This window comes from Rhinolophus sinicus, linkage group LG11 (genome assembly GCF_036562045.2).
Source record: "Rhinolophus sinicus isolate RSC01 linkage group LG11, ASM3656204v1, whole genome shotgun sequence".
Lineage (NCBI taxonomy): Eukaryota > Metazoa > Chordata > Mammalia > Chiroptera > Rhinolophidae > Rhinolophus > Rhinolophus sinicus.
The window spans coordinates 5,159,484-5,173,855 of NC_133760.1; the positions used below are offsets into that span (position 1 = coordinate 5,159,484).

The window sequence follows — 14,372 nt, forward strand, 5'->3', positions numbered from 1 at the left end:
ACCCCGATCTCCACCTGGCGTTCTCCCTGTGTCTCCACATTGCCTTCCCTCTGTGCATGCTTGTCTCTGTTTCCCAATTCCCCCTTTTTATAAGGACATGGGTCATATTGGATGATGGCCCTTCCTACTCCAGCATCACCTTGTCTCAACTTGATCGTCTACAAAGACTGTTTCCAAATGAGGTCACACTCAGAGACAGGCCCTGGAGGTCAGGACTTCAATACATCTTACTGAGGGACACAGTTCAGCCCATGACAGAGCCAACCCAGAGAGCGTCCATCCCCACTGCAAACCCACTGAAGACACTGCCACAGAGAAAGCGGGTCAGGCGGGACACGGGGAAGGGGAAGGTGAAAGGGAGGGAAGGAGTAATGTGGTGTGAGATGCTACAGCTGCAGCTGGGACCTGCAGGGCAGGGCAGAGCTGCACTTCCATCTTGTTAACGCAGAGGCAGGACGGATGGGGTCCGGGACTGGGAGGGGCCTATGCTGGTGCTCAGAAGGGCAGGGGGCCACATGCAGAGCCCCCAGAGCCAGCAAGTGGGAGCAAACCCAGGGGCCACCCAGGACAGTGGGCAGCTGCTGGTGGGGCTGGGGGAGGCCAGGGTGCTGGCATTTCAGCCTTGGGGGGGCTGGGCTCCCCTGGGCTGCCATCTCCTGCTGTCTAGACAGGCAGAGACCGATGGAAGCAGTGGGGCCACTCTGGATGAGGGGCCAGTCCAGGCTGACTCGGCCATGGACACACAGAACTAGGCCGGGGAGTAGGCTGGATCTCAGCCGTTTTCTCTCTCACCTCAGCCCAACCTGGCAGCACATACAGCAGGCGTGGGAGCTGTGTGCGACACTCAGGCCCCATGGAGTTGAGGACTGAATGCGGGGCAGGCAGGAAGCCCCCAGGTCCCCACCAGGGCCCAGTGTGCTCTGTGAGGGCCTGGCTCCAGTCCAGGGTGGCCCTGCCCCTCTTCCCTGTCTGTTTCTGCCCCACAGCATCTTATCTCTTCCCCCTCCTGAGGCTAAAGCAAATTCTTCCCTTATCAGCTGCCCGGCTCTCTCTGTCTGCACGTCTGCTCTGTCGCCTGTCAACTTGGGACTCTACCCCTCACTCCCTCTTTCATGCTCTCTTTCTCCCTGGTCCTCTTTCAGAGCCAATCCTGGTTGCCGTGGCAACGCTGCAGCGGGTACCAGGTGGCAGTTGGGGGCAGGGAACCAGCACTGCCGCAGCCTCCACCATTTCCAATGCCGGGCACCCATGAGGTGCACTGGCTGAGGCTCATTTTGGGGGGCACTCATGGCCTCCTCAGGCCTCAAAGGCTTCTCACTGACCTGTGGGAAGTGGGGAGTGGGGAGGGACAGGCTTGGGAGTGAGAATACAGCACAGGGTGGGGGGGCCAGATGGCACAGCTGGGGAAGGGGAGGATGAAAGATGAGAAGTCAAGGTGAACTGAAGGAGGTTCTGGAGAGGGGCTGGGGTGAGGGGAACTCCATCTCCCGCTGCGATGTGGGGAGACGACAGGGCATGACCAGGCCAGGCCTCCCTCGGACCTTGCGGACCTTGCGGTGGGGAGGAAATGATGTCTTGGCCCAGCTGGGGACAGAATGGCAGCCAGCCCAGAGGAGATGGGGGCAGGGGCTGGAAGGATGGCGATCCAGGGTGGAGAAACAAGAGATGGAGACGGAGAGAGATCGGAGAGATACAGAGACCCAAAGGGAGGACAACATGGAGGACCGTTGACAGTGTTGACAAACACGGTGCCAAGGTGCAGGGCAGCGGCCACAAGAATGGGAACTGGAAATGCACAAAGGGCACTGAGAGCCCAGAGGCCCCATCACCATCTCCTCTCCCTGCTCCCAGCCCTCTCAACCCCCACCCCAAGCAGGATGCAGTTTCCATGACAACCTGGCCGGCCAGAAGGGGGGGCGGGGGACTGCAGAGGAAATTTTCCACATCAGCAGGAAGGAAGGAGGGAGTGATGCAGAGAAGGAAGCAGCCCATACAGTGGGGGCCACGCAGGGCCACTGGAACCCCAAACCATCATGCCCACTGCCCCCAGGATTGTCACCCCGCCCCCACCCAGCAAATCTGCACCCTCACCTCTGGGCCTCTGCTGGGAAGGGGGAAAGCTTGGGAAAGGCTCAAGGGTCAAATGTCCAAAGATCAGCGGCTGCCCAGGTCTGGTGTGTGTGTGTTGGGGGGCAGCCAGCAGGTGACGGTGCTCGGATCGCAGACCACCAGATTCAAGGACATGGCCCTCGACAGGGTCCCGCAGAGGGTGGGGGTGGTGGGCTACGGCCGGCTTGGTGAGTCCCTGTCTGGGGCCTCTTCCCCAGGCCCCCTCCTGAAGCCCCCAACGCCCCCATGTCCTCCACAAACACACCTTTCATCTGTGCCTTTATCTGTGCCCTGGCTGTCTGTCTGCCTGATCGTCTTCCATTCCCCACCACAGGGCTGCCTCCTTCTCTGTGTCTCTGTCCCCCTCTCTCTGTTCCCCTCTGAGTTTCTTTCCCTCTCCCTAGGACAGTCCCTGGTCTCCCATTTGCTGACTCAGGGACCGGAACTGGGCCTAGAACTTGTTTTTGTCTGGAATCGTGACCCAGGACGAATGGCGGGGAGCGTGCCCCCCTCCCTGCAGCTCCAGAACCTCGCTGCTCTTGGGGAGAGGTCAGTGACCTCGCCATGAGAGAGTGGGGCACCCTGAAGCTCCTGTTTTGGCCTTCCTTAGCTGCTGTGTGATCTCAAGGGAGTCCCTTACACTCTCTGGGCCTTGGTTCACCCAAATGTGAAATGAGACAAGCCCATACATCCTGTTCCCCCTCCCAGGCTAGGGTGAAGAATGACAGGCCTCTATAGACTAAGGAAATCTGGGGAGGGGAGGCCTTATACCTCTCCAAGGCCCTCCCCCATCTCTCCCCTCTCCCAGGCACCCTGACCTTGTGGTGGAAGTGGCCCATCCCAAAATAATCCACGAATCTGGGGCACAGATCCTGCGCCACGCCAATCTCCTGGTGAGCCCTACCCCTTCCGCCTCGGCCCCACCCCACCCCAAAGTGGGACCTACCCATCCCGACCTCAGTCCCTCCCACCTTCAACTACCCCAGGTGGGGTCCCCGTCAGCACTCGCTGACCAGGCCACAGAACAGCAGCTCCTGGAGGCCTCGCACCGGTGGCACCATGCTGTGTTCGTGGCCCGGGGGGCCCTGTGGGGAACTGAGGACATCAGCAGACTGGATGCAGCTGGAGGCCTCCAGGTGAGGGCCTGTTGGGCTCCCCAGGATCCAGAGGGGGCCTGCAGAGACCCCAGGGCCCCCTGACCCTGGCTCTTAACTTCTAGAGCCTCCGTGTTACTATGGCCACACATCCTGATGGCTTCCGGCTTGAGGGACCCCTGGCGGCAGCGCACAGCAGCGGGTCTCGCACTGTGCTGTATGAAGGCCCTGTCCGTGGACTCTGCCCATTTGCCCCCCGCAACTCCAACACCATGGCGGCTGCTGCCTTGGCTGCCCCCAGCCTGGGCTTCGACCGTGTGATCGGGGTGCTTGTGGCTGATCTCAGGTGAGCTAAGCTGGTTGGGAGTTTGGGCTGGGACTGGGCCAGCCAGACTGACCACCCTGCTTGCCCCAGCCTCACCGACATGCATGTGGTGGACGTGGAGCTGAGCGGACCCCCAGGCCCCACAGGACGGAGCTTTGCTGTGCACACCCACAGAGAGAACCCAGCCGCGCCAGGCGCTGTCACCGGCTCAGCCACGGTTACTGCCTTCTGGCGCAGCCTCCTGGGTGAGGCCAGGCCCCTCCCCAGTGCTAGCGGCCCCTGTCCCGAAGCCATGGGCTCTATGCTCTGCAGAGCTTGGGTCTCGATCCTGCAGTTCTGCTTTTGTGATTGTTGGTTGATCTTTATTTCTGAGTCTCCTTAACCTTCTATGCCATGACTTTGAATCTTTTTATCTGTGTCTCTGTCCACTCCCCAGGTCTTTGTCCCTTTTGCTGGGTCTCTCTCCCACTCTGGGTTTTGGTCCCTTTCTCTAGGTCCTCCACCCCAACCTTGGTCTGTCCCTTCCTCCAGGTGTCTCTCTCTCTCATTTCTCTGTCTCGGCCTTTCATCCCTCGTATCTGCCCGCAGGCTGCTGCCAGCTCCCCTCAAGGCCGGGGATCCATCTCTGCTGAGAAGCCTTCCGTAGAAGACATCCTCCTCTCATTTACCTCCCCACCACCACCGTCCTGCAGCTGCCCTGGCCTCAGTTTCCCCGGACCTCCCTCCTGTCTCAGTAAAGATTGGAGGTTCTTACTGCACAGCCTGGTGTCTCTACTCCCTTGTAATTCTCTGTGACGTAAAGCTGCGCATTCGCACTATACATTAGGCCATATCAGGGGGCAGGAACCCCAGGAGCAAAAAGCCTGGAAGCTATCGCGAGAGCGTACCCACTACATTTCCCAGAATCCTCTGAGCACTAGGGGGCGTGGGCGTGAGCGAAGGGGACTCTGTAGGGCACACTTCCGGGATTCTCCGCGGAGAACTACAGTCCCGCGTTCTCCGAGCAGTAGCGGAACTTCCGGGCCATGTTTGCCTAGACGTTCCGTGCGGAGTAAGAGCACTTGCAGGGACCGCCGGGAGTCGTAGTCCGGCACGCGGCGGCCGCCGGGAGCTGTGGTCCGTCCGGCCTGCCCAGTCAGCGCCGTGCTGCCCGCCCCACACTCGGAGCCTACAGTCGGCGCCCAGGGGGATGCGGGAGCCCCTGGTTCCGGCCAGGAGAGAGGCAGGCGGGGTGAGGGGCGTTGCTGGGCAACGGGCAAGCGCTGCGGTTGGGGTACGGGTTGGGGAAAGGGCTCTGTTACTTGGTGTCCGGGGAGGGGGCCCTGTTGCCAGGTGACAGGAAGAGAAAACCCTGTTGTTTAGTGACAGGGGACGGGAGTCGTCTTGTTGCTAGGCGACCAGAAGAGACCCTGTTACCTAAAGACAGGAGAGGAGGATTCCTCTGTTGCTAAGTAACCAGAGGAGAGACTTGTTACCTGGTGGGGGGGGTTCTCTGTTGCTAGGTGACCACCATAGGACCCTTTCACTTAGGGATGTGGTGGGGGTATTCCTGTGTTGCTAGGTGAGCAGAAAAAGGAGGCTTTTTCCTAGGAATGGAGGATGGAGGGTGTACCCTATTGCCAGAAGAGCAACCCTGAAAAAGGGTCAAGGGCCCAGTGTTCCCTCAGGCTGCTCTGAGCCCCGGTCTCAATGGTCGTGCCCCTAGGGCCTGCTGACAAGTTGGGCCTCTAGATCCCAGTCCCCTGAACACTTTCTCCCCCACCCCCAAAGCAGGAGCCGAGGGCGGCATGTCCCAGGGCCCGGGAGCACAGCCGAGCCCGCCTTCCGTGTACCATGAGCGGCAGCGCCTGGAGCTGTGTGCCATCCACGCCCTCAACAACGTCCTCCAGCAGCAACTCTTTAGCCAGGAGGCTGCCGATGAGATCTGCAAGAGGTGACCGTCACCCACCCAACCCCTGGAGAAGCGGGGCTCACAGAGGCAGAGCCACCCACCTGGGTCTCAGCAAGGCAGGGGCAGAGCCCAGCGGCTTTCTGCTACCCCATCACATGCCTAAGCTGGACCCTGGGACTCAGAGATGGACATGTTGCCTCCCTGTTCATCCCCAGGGCCTCACCCCAACTCAGGCCAACTCAACTCTCTTATCTGGGCCTTGGTCCCCACTTTCCCTCTAGCCTCCCCATTTCTGGTTATTCTCCTCCAGTCCCTCCTCACATGCCGCAGTGCTACCCCTGTCTCTCCCCTGCTCACAGCCTTCCCGTGGCTCCCCAGCATCCCGGGGAGAAGTCCCAAAGCCTGCAGCCTGGTATCCAAGCCGCTCCGTGCTCTGTTCCCCACTGGCCTCTGCAGCTTCACATCTCACTGCTCCCTAAAAACCACATTCCTCTCCTGTCCCTAAAGGACCCCCACTATGATGCCCCTGGGCCTTTGCACAAACTGTTCTTTCTGCCTGTCATGGCTTCGTCCTCTTCGCAGCCTGGAATGTTCCTCCTCACTGTTCAAGATTTCAAACATCACTTCTTCATTATCTCTCTGCCTCGTCCCCCTCCTTTTCCCACAGCCCTGGCCCCAGCTCAGTACCCGTTGTCCCTTGGATCCTCCCTTCAGCCTCCAGTCTCTCCACCCCTGGCAGGCTCCACAGGATCCTATACCCAGAAGAGACCCTGTCTCCCTCTCTCTTGCTTGAAGCCCTCCCATGGGCCCCCAGCATCAGCATCCTCAGGCTGAGTCTTAGCCCCTCAGATTGATTATTAGAGAATTGACTCATCTCCTGTGTCATTCAACACAGTCGTGCCAAGGCCATGCTGGAGACCTAAAGATGTGTCCGATACGAGCCCTGCCCTGAGGGGGCCAGGCAAACAGAATACACAGAAAACTAATATACAGATTTTCTCCTTTCCACCCTCTCCCACTGCCCTGACCACCAAGAGCCCAGAGAGAACAAAGGTGCTGTTGTTCAGAGGAGGCAGGGCCTGAGAGACGAGTACTGGCGGGTGACAGTCCTGCTCTGGGGACAGCTGGAGGGAAGGCTGGGGCAGGATCACAAGAGATGTGGTTGGAGACAGGTGGCTGGGAAGGGGCCAGCAGGGACCTGACCATGTGGGGCCTCTAAGGCCAGGCTGAGGGGCTGGAACTCTATCCTGGGGTGACAGGGCACCAGGCAGGGCTGGGAGCAGAGGAGGGCAGGGTCAGCACCAGGTGTAAAAGATCCCCTGGTCCTGTGGGAGATGGACGGGAGGGGGGAGACGAGGCTGGGTGAGGGTCCCGGTGGCAGAGGACAAGGCCTGAACAGGAAGATGTGGTTGGAGGAGAGAGGGCAGAGAGCAGGACAGGCAGAGTAGGGCCTGGGGCTGATGAGTCGCAAGGGTTAAAGAGAGGGAAGAGTTCAAAGGGTGGGTGACTCATGGACCCTGGGACTCTCCTGCTTTGTGGGGAGGCCTTTCCAGTGACCCTGAACTCAGACTCTGATCACCCCCCAACCAGGTTGGCCCCCGACTGCCGGCTGAACCCCCATCGCAGCCTCCTGGGCACCGGCAACTATGACGTCAACGTGATTATGGCCGCCCTGCAGGGACTGGGCCTGGCTGCAGTGTGGTGGGACAGAAGGAGGTGGGAGGCTTGGTGCCGTGGGGGCTGCGTGATAGTGAATGCCTCATGATGGTGGCCAATGTGGATGAAATTAGGAGGAAGGGGATGGGTGGACTGGAGGGAGGAAGAGGTAGTTGGGTGGAAGGTTTACGTGGTGGATGATGGCTGGCAGACTGATGGGTTGGGAGGTGATAGAAGGATGTGTGAATTTCTGGATGGTTGATGGATGAGTTGATGGATGGATATTGGGTAAATTAATGGTAACTGGATGACTAACTGGAAGGTTAATGGTGCTTGGATGTGTTGAGTAGATGGTGATTGGGTGATGGGCTGTATGAAGGGTACGTGAGTGGTTGAGTGAATAAAGGATGGATAGTTAGTTGATAGGCAGTGGACAGCAAATAGGTGGTTGGGTGGATGGTAATGGATGGGTAAAGAATGGGTGAGTTGGGTGGATGTTGAATAAGCTTGTGGGTAGGTAGGTGGCCGGTTGGATGGTGGTGACTGCATCAGTGGGTGGATGGTGTTTGGGTGAACAGTAGATGGGTCATTGGATGGTGAATGGTTGTTAGTTGTTTGGGAACTTTGGATGGGTGGTGGGTTGGTGGTGTATAATGGATAAAGGACAGATCAATGGTAGATGTGTGAAGAGTGAATGGAGAGTTGGGTGGATGGTGGTCGGAGGCTTGGATGGGTGGGTGGTGGTGGGATGAAGATAGAAGGAAGTTGGATGGTTGCTGGGGGTTTTGATGGGTGGGTGGGTGGGTGGGAGAACAGGTGACTTAAAGGAAACAGGGTGGGCTGACTGAGGAGGGTCCTTGGTGGGTTCAGGGCCGCCGCTGCACGTCAGCCTGGGCCGCACACGCTCAGTTCCGCTCAGCCCTGCCCCGTGTCCGGCCCTGCCCACAGGCCCCTGTCCCAGCTGGCCCTGCCCCAAGTGCTGGGGCTGATCCTGAACCTGCCCTCGCCCGTGTCGCTGGGGCTGCTGTCCCTGCCCCTGCGCCGGCGGCACTGGGTGGCCCTGCGCCAGGTGGACGGTATCTACTACAACCTGGACTCCAAGCTGCGGGCGCCTGAGGCCCTGGGGGATGAGGACGGCGTCAGGTGAGGGGGGAGTGATGAGGCCCCTTCCCCCAGAGGCCAGCGGAGGCCCCCGGGACCTCAGTCTCCCTGTCTGTCCGCCCAGGGCCTTCCTGGCAGCCGCCCTAGCTCAGGGCTTGTGTGAGGTGCTGCTGGTGGTGACCAGGGACGTGGAGGAAATGGGCTGCTGGCTTCGCACAGACTGACGCCGTGGAGGAGGGAACCACTGCCGTCCACCCAGCTCGTCCCTGTGCGGCTCCTGTGCCTGCGCCTCATGGACCCTGCGGAGGCCCCTCCCCCGTCCCCCACCTCTGCTTCCCAATGCCACTGCTGCCTCAATAAACCTGCAGATTTGCTCCAGGCCTGGCCCGAGTCTGACTGGGGCCCCCTTTTCTTCAGTTACTCCTGTTTATCACAGGCCGGACACCCAGGCGGGCCATGCCAGGAACCCTAATGCTGGCTCTCTGCTGCCCCCCAGCTTTGTGACCTCCTGCGAGTCACACCGCCCTGGACCTCAGCTTCCTCCCTGCCCTCGTGAGGCCCACATTCCGGTGGCAGGGAGAGACCAGAAGTGAACAAATAGGTGCCAGTAGAGTGTTCAAAGAGATAAGTGCCAAGGAGAAAGCATGGGTTTATTTCTTGACTCTCAATTCTATTCCTTCAGTTGCAGTAGTGGCCTCAAAAGATGTCCCCGGCCTAATCCCTGGAACCTGGGGGTATGTTCAGTCACATGGCAAAGGGGAGTGAAGGCTGCAGAGAGAGTCAGGGTTGCTCTGGGAGTTGACCTTGAGATAGGGAGAGGATCCTGCGCTCTCCGAAGTAAGGATGGTGAGGGTTCTGAAAGGTGGAGAGGGAAGTAGGAGAGGAAAGCCAGACAAAGACGTGAAGAAGGAAGCAGGCAGGGTCTGAGAGCCAGCCCCACATGGGGGCTTGGAAGACACTGGCCATGAGCCAGGAAATGAGAGCGGCTCCTAGGAGCTGGCACAGGCAAGGAAGCAGACTCCCCCTGGGCCCCCAGAAGGAACTCATCCTGCCCACACTTTGACTCTAGTCCAGTTGGACTTATTTTGGAAGTCTGGCCGCCACAAGTGTTAAAAGAATAAATGTGCATTGTTTCAAGCCATGAACTTTGTTAGAGCAGCCATGGGAAACAAATGCAGTGTTAGGGTTCATGTAGGGCGGTGGGCCTCCAGGAGAAGGTGTCATTTGAGCAAAGACTGGAAGGAGGGGAGAGAGGGCACCATGGGCAGGTCTGGAGGAAAAGCATTCCAGGAAGAGAGCAGCTGAGCAAAGGCCTTCGGGCTGGCTGGTGCCTCGTGTGGAGAGGGAGAGGAAAGGAGGGGAAGGTGGAGAGGTGACAAAGGGGGACTACAATGCCCAGGGTGGGCAGCGGGGACCTGAGAAGAGCAAGGCCAGGGTCCCATTAGCTGTCTTCCCCACATTCTCACCAGAGCAGGCCCCCCACCCCCGTTCCGTGTCCTTCCCCTCAGGGCTTGTTGTCCCTTCCTGCATCTCCCTGTTCTGTCAGCCTTTCACTATCTCCTGAGCCCCAGCTCTGGGTCTGGCCTGTGCAGCCCGGCTCTTGCCCTCCACAGCTCAGGTGGGGAGGAAAACACAAGAGGACACGATTACCCCCTGTGGGGGGGCTTTAACAGGTTCCATGGGTTCCTTGGGGTGCTCCAGGGGCCACAGGAAAGTGAGAGGACCTGGGGGGGGCTAGCTCTAGAAGGCTGAGGGGAGCTCTCCAGAGGGCCAGTGGGAGGGGAATGGAGGGTAAGGAAGGGGAGGGGCCTTTCCAGAATTGGAAATAACTCTGAGACCCAGAACACTGAGGGAAGCCATTAGCCCTGTAGTTACTCGAGGAGGTGATGAGAGATGATGGTGGGTCCTGGCTAGGCCCAAACCCACAGCGTCTCCAAGAGCCAGCCAAGGGGTGGAAGGTGAGGGGGCTCTGTGCAGGGGGCCAGGTCAGTCCTGGGTGCAACCCTCTGGGGCTATGTGGGGGCAGACTGGGGACCGGGAGGCCTGGGAGGAGGCTGTGGAGGCCACATGGGAGAGGATGAGTCCTGAGCCAGGACCCTGGGGACAGACAAGGTGACAGAGGAGAGCTCTGGGCCTGGCAGGCTCTGGGAATGAGGAAGAGGGGGAGTAAGAAGGTACCCAGGGGTCTGGCCCTGGGACCCTGGGAACAGTGGAACCACCTTCAACAGGTGGGACCCTGGGAGGAGGAGTGGGTTTGGGGGACACGCTGTGCTCACTGGGATGTAAGGGATGTGACAGGCCAGGTGATATCATGGGAGAAGGACTAGGGACTAGGGAAATGGCTTCAGGGGTCACAGGCCTGTCCTAGGAGACTTGAGTGTGTGTGAGCCCAGGGAGGGAAGCAGGTAGAGAGGGGCCTGGGCAAAAGTGGGGTTCCCCATTAGGTGCCAGGCTGAAATGGGGGAGGCAGGTGGGCACAGCCTGGGGCATGTCTCCCCCATTAGGCCTCAGGCTTGGCCCCACCTAGACAGTAAATTCATCCAAGGAGGACACAAGCTAAACTCTGACACCCCAAAGAAGGCAGAGAGCAGACGCCAACAGGACACTCTCATAAAAGCCACTGGTGATATGGGGATTTGGGCTTGGTGAGCTCTGGTTCCCAAGACTTCCAGACATCAAAGGGCAACTTGTAAAGTGAAAAGTCATACAGCACATAAGGGAAAAATGGCTGGGGTCCCTGGACACCCCAAATCTGGGGGCGGTCCCCATTCCCCACCCTGCCCAACCCAGGCTTCCTCCTAGGGTCTTCCTCCCTCTGCCTCTCCAGCTGGCTTTCTCTCCCCAGTCTGGGTCTCTGACCACCCCCCACACCCCCCACCCTCCACCCCCCGTCCCCATCTGTGTCCCTGTCAGTTTCTCTTTCTGGATGTTTCTGTGTCCCTCTTGGCCCCTGTCTCTCTCTGTGCCTGTCCCCCTGGGCCCCCTGGGGCCCCCTCCTCTGTCTTGCCTGTCGCCTGTCCCACCCTGTCCCAGACAGCCTGGCAGACTCCCTAAGTGTTTCTATTTCTATTCTGAGGCCTGAGTGACCTCCCCAGGTGCCTTCGCAGCTGTGGCCTAATATGGTCCGAGCCCTGGAGGAGCCAGGGAGGGTAGGGGAAGGGGCAGGGGCCCAGACCCGTATCGCTGCTAACCCTCCGAGCTTGGGGCCTGCGCACTCACTGAGCGCTGACGGTTTGCCCCACGGTGAACAGAACACCCCCACTTGCTGGGGCCCCCACGTCGAATGGCAGCAACACCTGATTCAAGCTGCCCCTCACCCAAGAATGCCCAGTCAGGCTGGTCCCAGAGCGTGGGTGGTGGGGGCTCCAGGAGTGCCCTATGCAGACACGCAGGGTGCTCCCAGCCCCGCCCAGCAGCAGGAGGGGAGGGGAGGACGGGGCCCTGTGGTCACACGGCAGGTGCAGGCGGAGTGACAGCTGTCCTGCGTCCTATGGTGCTGACAGCTGAGGCCCGATTTAGCTCGCAGAGCCAGGGACTGACCTGATAAGGCAGTGAGAGGGAGTGATCCCGCCCCCAGGGCACCCCTTAAATCGGCAGGCCGGGCCTGGGGTGACTGCCGACGCTGACGCCAGGTGAGAGGGGCGCGTCCTTCCTCGACTTCCCTGAATCCCGCCCGCACAGCGGTTCCAGCCCCTTGGGCTCTCTGCCTCTCTCTGTCGCTATCTCTTGTCTCTCCTTCAGGCTCTTTCTGTGTCTCATCTCCATCCCTCCTGTTCTGCATTTCTCTCCCCCTCTCCTTCCTAAGTCTGTCTGCCTCTGTCCTTCCTCTCTCTTCCCCATCATCTCTCTCTTATCTGTCCTGTCTTCCCATGTCTCTCTATTTCTCTTATGCCTTTGTCTCTTTCTGTGTGTCTCTGTCACTGTCTTTCCATTTCTCGCTTCCTGACTTTCTCTCTGCCTCTGTCTTCCGACCTGTCTTCCCATCTCTCTCTCACCATCTCTGACTCTTCCTCCCGCCTGTCTCTTGATCTCTCCCTGTTTGTCTCTCTCCCTTTCTCTTTCTCTCTCCTTGTCTCTGTCCCTGCCCCTGTCTCTCTCTCTCTCTCTCTCCCTTTCTCTGTCTCCGTGTCTGTCTCACTCTCTCTCCTTGTCTCTATCTCTCTGCCTCCATCTCTCTCCGTCTCTCCCTTTCTCTTTTCTCTCCTTGTCTCTGTCCCTGCCCCTGTCTCTCTCTCTCTTCTCTTCTCTCTCTCTCTCTCTCTCTCTCTCTCTCTCTCTCTCTCTCTCCCTTTCTCTGTCTCCGTGTCTGTCTCACTCTCTCTCCTTGTCTCTATCTCTCTGCCTCCATCTCTCTCCCTGTCTCTCCCTTTCTCTTTCTGTCTCTCTCCCTCTCTCCCTGTCTCTCTCTGCCCGTCTCTGTCTCTCCCTGTCTCTGTCTCTCTCTCTCTCTCTCTCTCTCTCTCTCTCTCTCTCTCTCTCTCTCTCTCTCTCTCTCTCTCTTTCTGTCTCTCTTGGTTTCTCTCCCTGACCCCACCTCTCTCTCCAGCTCTCCGATGGAGGCTCCGCCCCGGGCCCTCTGCGGCGGTGGTTTCTGCTGAATAAAGCTGTTTCTGTCCTCACCTCTCTTGCTCCTCTCGCCTCCTTCTTCCCTTCCTCACTCCTCCACCTCTGAGCTCAACACCCCTACCCTGATCCCAGGTGGGTGGGGGGGCAGGAACCAGGGCTGGGATTGGGGGTCCTTCCTCCCAGAGACAGCAAGACACAGAGGCCCAAGAGACAGATGGAGAGATGGGACAGAGAGACAGAGAGATAGATGCAGGAGCCCCAGAGACTGGAAGAGACTGTGGGACAGCAGGACAAAGAGTGATATGGGAGATGTTAACTCAGAGAGGGAGACACAGAGCCAGAGAGAGACTCAGAGACCAGGTGGTGCCCCAACACCCCCATCCTCTGCCCCAGACACAGCAGACAAGGGCAGCCCCTTCCCTCCTGCCAGGCTGTGCCAGGCCCAGGACAATGCACCCTTGTCCTGGCTCCAGTCGAGGCAGCTGGAGGGTCGGGCCGGGCCCTGGGGGGAGGGGCAGCCAGCAGGAGGCTGGGCTGTGGCCTCTGCCCTCAGACTCTCCCTGCTCCCCCTGGCCTCCCTTCCAGGTCTCTGCCTACTCCCAGCATGTATGGAGCACCTGCTGTGTGTACCTGAAATGTCCCCTTGCCTCTCCTGGCATTCTCTCATCTCCCCTGTCCCTTCCCGTGCCCTCCGCTTGTTCTTCCTGTGCTTCTGACTCCCTTCTTTGGAGGAAATGGTCATTTATTAAGTTCCTAGTGTTTGTGAAGCAATTTCCACACACTGCCTCTGCACCTCATACCGTCCCTTCCACCCTGATTCCTTTCACTTCTTCCTGATGTGCCTGGTCTCTCCTGGGAAGGAAATGGGCATTTACTGAGCACCTACTTTGTGCCAGGAAATTTACACTGTCTCCTCTCATTACACTCTTTTCTTCCCAGATTCCTTTCCTCCCTCGCTATTCATGTCCTCTCCTTCCAACTTTCTGCTCCCTCCTGGGGGAGGGAATGGACACATATTGAGCGCCTACTGTGCTCTCGGCAGTTTACACCTCTTCTCTCCCTTCCTCTTCCTCCTGTCTCCTCTATCCTCTCTTTCTGGCCACTCTGCTCTCTTCCAAGGCAAGGAACACACATTTATTGAGCACCTGTGGTATGCCAAGCAATTGCTTGTGCTTTCTCTACCCTCTTCTCGCCCTCCTGTCTCTGTGGTCTCTGCTGTCCTATGCTTCTTTCTGCTCTCTGCCAGGGAAGGAAAGAGGCATTTATTGAAGACCTACTGTGTGCCAGACAATTTTCTTACACTCCCTCCCCTTCGATTCTTCCTGTTCCTTCATCTCTGACTTCTCCATCTGCTCTTTCTTGGGGAAGAAAATAAGCAATTTTGGAGCACCTACCGTGTGCTAGGCAATTAACACCCCACCTTATCTCCTTTGCCTCTTTCTCCCTGCCCCTCTCACTCTGCCAGCTTCTCCCTCCCTGTGTTCTCTGGGTCCTCTTCTGGGGAAGAGTTGCAAGCATTTATTGAGTGCCTCCTGTGTGCCCACCAGCTCACCTGCACACTCTCTTCCCCATTTCCTCTCTTCACCCTGGCTCCTTCTCAACTCCAGCTTCTTTCTCTTCCTCCTCTCTG

General features: G+C 58.8%; 2 protein-coding genes across 8 annotated transcripts; both read left to right on the forward strand.

Annotated features, from left to right (window-relative positions):
- Positions 1-221: 221 nt before the first annotated feature.
- ASPDH (aspartate dehydrogenase domain containing) lies at positions 222-4,286 on the forward strand. 3 transcript variants are annotated; one of them, XM_074315540.1, is made up of 7 exons: positions 222-323; positions 2,514-2,658; positions 2,918-3,002; positions 3,096-3,245; positions 3,329-3,549; positions 3,619-3,773; positions 4,117-4,286. In XM_074315540.1, exons 2-7 carry the CDS (start codon positions 2,600-2,602, stop codon positions 4,158-4,160), a joined length of 714 nt encoding a protein of 237 aa, XP_074171641.1. In that variant the 5' UTR covers positions 222-323; positions 2,514-2,599; the 3' UTR covers positions 4,161-4,286. The 3 variants fall into 3 exon arrangements, with proteins under 3 accessions (XP_074171641.1, XP_019597141.2, XP_019597140.1); XM_019741581.2 differs by lacking the exon at positions 222-323 and adding an exon at positions 1,503-2,297; XM_019741582.2 differs by lacking the exons at positions 222-323; positions 3,619-3,773 and adding an exon at positions 1,492-2,297.
- A 145-nt stretch (positions 4,287-4,431) lies between these two features.
- Positions 4,432-8,554, forward strand: JOSD2 (Josephin domain containing 2). 5 transcript variants are annotated; one of them, XM_019741587.2, is made up of 5 exons: positions 4,432-4,801; positions 5,299-5,461; positions 7,010-7,135; positions 8,024-8,218; positions 8,301-8,554. In XM_019741587.2, the coding sequence occupies exons 2-5, from the start codon at positions 5,316-5,318 to the stop codon at positions 8,398-8,400; spliced, it is 567 nt and encodes a 188-aa protein (XP_019597146.1). In that variant the 5' UTR covers positions 4,432-4,801; positions 5,299-5,315; the 3' UTR covers positions 8,401-8,554. The 5 variants fall into 5 exon arrangements, with proteins under 5 accessions (XP_019597146.1, XP_019597143.1, XP_019597144.1 ...); XM_019741584.2 differs by having other exon boundaries at positions 5,302-5,461; XM_019741585.2 differs by having other exon boundaries at positions 4,432-4,759.
- Positions 8,555-14,372: the final 5,818 nt, after the last annotated feature.

Coding starts and splice junctions, on each gene's coding strand:
- ASPDH (XM_019741581.2), top strand. CDS start 1,568: ATGATGTCTTGGCCCAGCTGGGGACAGAATGGCAGCCAGCCCAGAGGA. Junction 3,003..3,095: donor TGCGCCACGCCAATCTCCTG/GTGAGCCCTACC, acceptor CAACTACCCCAG/GTGGGGTCCCCGTCAGCACT. Junction 3,774..4,116: donor CTTCTGGCGCAGCCTCCTGG/GTGAGGCCAGGC, acceptor ATCTGCCCGCAG/GCTGCTGCCAGCTCCCCTCA.
- JOSD2 (XM_019741587.2), top strand. CDS start 5,316: ATGTCCCAGGGCCCGGGAGCACAGCCGAGCCCGCCTTCCGTGTACCAT. Junction 7,136..8,023: donor GTGTGGTGGGACAGAAGGAG/GTGGGAGGCTTG, acceptor CCCTGCCCACAG/GCCCCTGTCCCAGCTGGCCC. Junction 8,219..8,300: donor GGGGATGAGGACGGCGTCAG/GTGAGGGGGGAG, acceptor CTGTCCGCCCAG/GGCCTTCCTGGCAGCCGCCC.